Source organism: Saprolegnia parasitica (genome assembly GCF_000151545.1).
Source record: "Saprolegnia parasitica CBS 223.65 unplaced genomic scaffold supercont2.113, whole genome shotgun sequence".
Classification (NCBI taxonomy): Eukaryota; Oomycota; class Saprolegniomycetes; order Saprolegniales; family Saprolegniaceae; genus Saprolegnia; species Saprolegnia parasitica.
In genome coordinates this window covers 5549-9244 of record NW_012156507.1, presented here as the reverse complement: position 1 = coordinate 9244, position 3696 = coordinate 5549, and the positions used below count along the sequence as shown (strand labels likewise).

Here is a 3696-nt window from a genome sequence, read left to right as displayed (position 1 = left end):
ACTTGCAGCGCGGCGTCGGTGGCAACGGCATGTGCAACGTCGCCGAGCACCCGTCGTACCCCAAGATCAGCACGTCGCCGACGCCGACGTCGCAAAACCCGACCGATAGCCCGTCGCCGTCCACCAACACGCCGGAGCCGACGACCAAGAGCCCGTCCCCTACGACCAAGACCCCCGTGCCGACCACGAAGAAGCCCAACAAGTGCCATGGCTGCACGGGGTGCTACTACCCGGATGGCGACGAGTGCTACAACGACTATGACGCCGAGACGTGCCAAGACTTGAGCTGGGACTACGGCACCATCTGGTGCGGCAACTAGGCGCTACCACACCGTCATTTTTCTGTGCAGACCTCCTCGCGATCTCTACGACGCGGTACATGTCCAACGTCGTCTATCAATGCAATACAAGCTATCTGAGCGTTTTTTCGAGCTAGTTAAAGCTGCAACTACTAGATCATTTTTCTGTTGTACAGTTGTAGCAGGAACGGACCTCGATTGGATACGTGTTACCAGTATCCGCTTCAATGCATGATTGATTGATTACCTTCGGGAGCTGTGGTGGCATTGTTGGAGTGGCGGCTATTCACTCTGATTGGTCGAAAGAAGGCGAATGATTTGATTCGGCATTTGCCGATTAAAGACACTTACGGATACGCCTGTAGTATCCGGTATGTTTCAAATGCGGCAGATGCCGAGAGATCGATGGCCTGGTCATCATTTTCAGATTGGATCGCGAGGCAGCGCAATGGACGTGGTGGTTCAAGGAGATGCCCATCCCACGACGGCCCACGAGAGGAAGGGTACGAAGGTCATGGAGATACCTCGGAGGTAGACGTCCATACATGGGATCCCAGACGAGCTCGATGGGGTGGACGACTCGGACGCGGTCGCCCAGCGCTGTCGGATGCTCGAGGCCGAGACGGTACGTGGCGACGTAGACGTACCATGTACGGACGAATGCATAGGTGCACCGTGTCTTGAAGCAGCAAGAGGCCCGAGCTCGGATCCGCTCCTTGCGACTTGCTATCGCTCGGGCCGAGGTCGAACATGACAAAGTAGCACCTCCGAGGATGCGATGAGCGATCTGAGCTATTTGTGCCCAAGACAAGCGAAGACGTGAAGGCCTTGAAGGGGCGGTACAACGACGCAAGGTACATATGACTTTGCATGCGGCAGGCGTGAAGAGCGCTCGTAGACGGTCTTTCGTGGGCTTGGTACCCGCCTACTCCCTCGAGGCAGAGACTGTACGTCAAGAAACGACCTGCCGAGGATCTACGGGCAATCCTTGTAGATGATCGAGGACATTCTCGACCTGGCCGATAAGCCCAAGGCATTGCAAGGTACGCAGTATACTCAACGAGCGACCATGCAGCCATGTAGCCGAGCTCGACGCCGTGCGTACCAAGAAGCTCGAAATACAGCAGCAAGTACCGTATTCCGTGCGATGCATTTTGTGAAGTGCGACCGCATTAGCTTCTCCTGCAAGAGAAGAATTGGAACGCGCTTACGAAACTCAGTTCGGGACAAGCGCATCGCGTCGTGTCGCTGGAGAAGGAGATCCATGACCTCGAAGCGGAGATGACACACATGGACGAGCAGTGCCACATATCTCGCATGAGCCACCAAGACTGGATGAACAAGATCCAAGCGATTCGCGAGCACGTGCGTCTAGTATAATGCTATGGTGACCCACCCACCACATTGTGCTTAGGAAGCGCGAGCGAAGAAGCAAGCGTCGCGGCGTACGAAGCTGGCACCCCACATGACCAAAGCGACACAATCCAAGTCAGCACGCAACGCATCGTCGCCATATACCAAGTCCCCGCCCCGACGCCGCGGCGCCCGTGTGGTTGAGCACACGACCGCCGCCGACCTCATCGAGTCTCTACAAAAACGGCGATACACGCCGGTACCGTCGAGCCCTCAAAAGCCCAAGAAGCTCGACAACGAAGGCTATTAGTTCTTGCGACGCGTCATGTGGTCGTAAATGACGACTTGCATGTACTCGGCGGTCTTGATCTCGGTTCGAGTCGAATTGTCGCCCGGATTGGCCTATGCCATAAAGAAGCTCCATGAGTGCAGCCGTCGATAACTTGCCGCGACGTACTTTTGGATCCACGTTGATGACCTTGCGGTCGCGCTTGTTCTTAAAGAGCAAACCCGTCTCGCTATCTGCAATGACTTGGAAATTGGGGCTCGAGTTGGACGTGCAAGTCTGCGTCTCCCAGTTGTAGTAGCTCAAGTCAGAGGGCTTTGGCAAAAGCCGCTTCTTCCGCTCAAAGTATGGCTCGAACGGCTCTGACTTGAGACGCAGCGCATAGTCGATGTAGCCGCTCACCTCTTGGCCCTTCGGATTGCGGTCTCGGATAAAGATGATCGACTATTCAATGGTGCCCGTTCAATCAAGAGCACAATTCAGGCCCATGTACCGTGAGCTTGCCGTTGCGAACCATCTCTTCGCGGCTCGCGAGCGCCGAGAGGAATGGCAGCTGGGAGAAGTCTTTGCCGGCACTGGCCAGCTGCTTGGGCAAGTTGGCTTTTGGGCGTTGCGCTCTCGCTCCGTCTTTTTCCGCGCTTCGAAGTCTTCGCGCCGGAGCGTCTCGCCCGTGCCACGATACCCGAGCTCGATGAGCTGCCGCGCGAGCTCTTCGTCTTCGAGGTAGAAGAGGTCCGTCTCGCTGATCTGCGAGTCCAAATAGTCTTCGTACGTGGCGTACGGGTCAAGCGAGTCGCTCGTAAACTGAAAGTCCGTCGGCGGGTCGTGCTCGGCCATCGCGCTCTTGAGTCTACTCAAGCAGACGCACCGTTTCTCAACTACCTCGAGCCATAACGGTTCCAAGTATTCAGGGTTATTGTCGCACAAATTTATGGATCAACCTCGACGTGTATCGATTACGGACGCAACAAAACACTTTACGCTTGTTGACGTGTCGACTTTCCACCCTGAACAACACCATGCATCTCGTACTCTAGCTACAACCCCAGCAAATGCTGCATCACACATTCGGTCCATACCAGAACGCGTGCTAGTGCGAGTAGTCGCACAGTTTGCCCAGAGCCCCTGAATCATTTCCTACTAACTATGTAGTACTAGTCTGCATATGCATGTAAATAACCTTGTGAGCTATTGGAAGCGTAATGCACCTGCTTACACCACCCTCTTGCGCAGTCATTGAACACAAGCATCATGTATTCAAATTTGGACGACAATGACATCGACATGCACAAGTCACCAAACGAAAGAGCAGAGACAACAAACACACTTGTCGTGGGTGCGTCGTCGCCTAGTTGCCGCACCAGATGGTGCCGTAGTCGCCGCTATAGTATTGGCACGTCGCTGCGTCAAAGTCGTAGCAGGTATCGCCGGCCGGGTAGTAGCACTCGCCGCAGCCGTGGCACTGGTCCGCCGTCGGCGCAGGCGTCTTGGTCGGCGGGTTTTGCGACGTCGGCGTCGGCGACGTGCTGATCTTGGGGTACGACGGGTGCTCGGCGACGTTGCACATGCCGTTGCCACCGACGCCGCGCTGCAAGTAGATGTAGCCGCCCGCGCCCCACGACGTGCCCCACGAGTTCTTGATCTTGAAGTGGTTGACGCCGCTGAGCGTGCCGTAGCCGACCGCGAGGACGGCGTGGTCCGACTGCGAGCCAGGGCACGACTTGACGACGCCGCTCTGGTAGTTCTTCCAGACGTTGT

At 56.2% G+C, this 3696-nt stretch overlaps 3 protein-coding genes across 3 annotated transcripts; 2 read left to right on the top strand and 1 right to left on the bottom strand.

Annotated features, from left to right (window-relative positions):
- Positions 1 to 29: 29 nt before the first annotated feature.
- Positions 30 to 320, top strand: SPRG_14072 (hypothetical protein; the record flags this gene model as incomplete). Its single annotated transcript, XM_012353029.1, has 2 exons — positions 30 to 88; positions 110 to 320. 2 exons carry the CDS (start codon positions 30 to 32, stop codon positions 318 to 320), a joined length of 270 nt encoding a protein of 89 aa, XP_012208419.1.
- Positions 321 to 747: 427 nt separating this feature from the next.
- Positions 748 to 1856, top strand: SPRG_14071 (hypothetical protein; the record flags this gene model as incomplete). The annotated part of the gene is made up of 9 exons (XM_012353028.1): positions 748 to 802; positions 857 to 924; positions 968 to 1042; positions 1092 to 1153; positions 1198 to 1246; positions 1294 to 1342; positions 1383 to 1429; positions 1476 to 1668; positions 1714 to 1856. 9 exons carry the CDS (start codon positions 748 to 750, stop codon positions 1854 to 1856), a joined length of 741 nt encoding a protein of 246 aa, XP_012208418.1.
- Positions 1857 to 1958: 102 nt separating this feature from the next.
- On the bottom strand, positions 1959 to 2775 carry SPRG_14070 (hypothetical protein; the record flags this gene model as incomplete). The annotated part of the gene is made up of 4 exons (XM_012353027.1): positions 1959 to 2054; positions 2110 to 2382; positions 2432 to 2576; positions 2621 to 2775. The coding sequence occupies 4 exons, from the start codon at positions 2773 to 2775 to the stop codon at positions 1959 to 1961; spliced, it is 669 nt and encodes a 222-aa protein (XP_012208417.1).
- Positions 2776 to 3696: the final 921 nt, after the last annotated feature.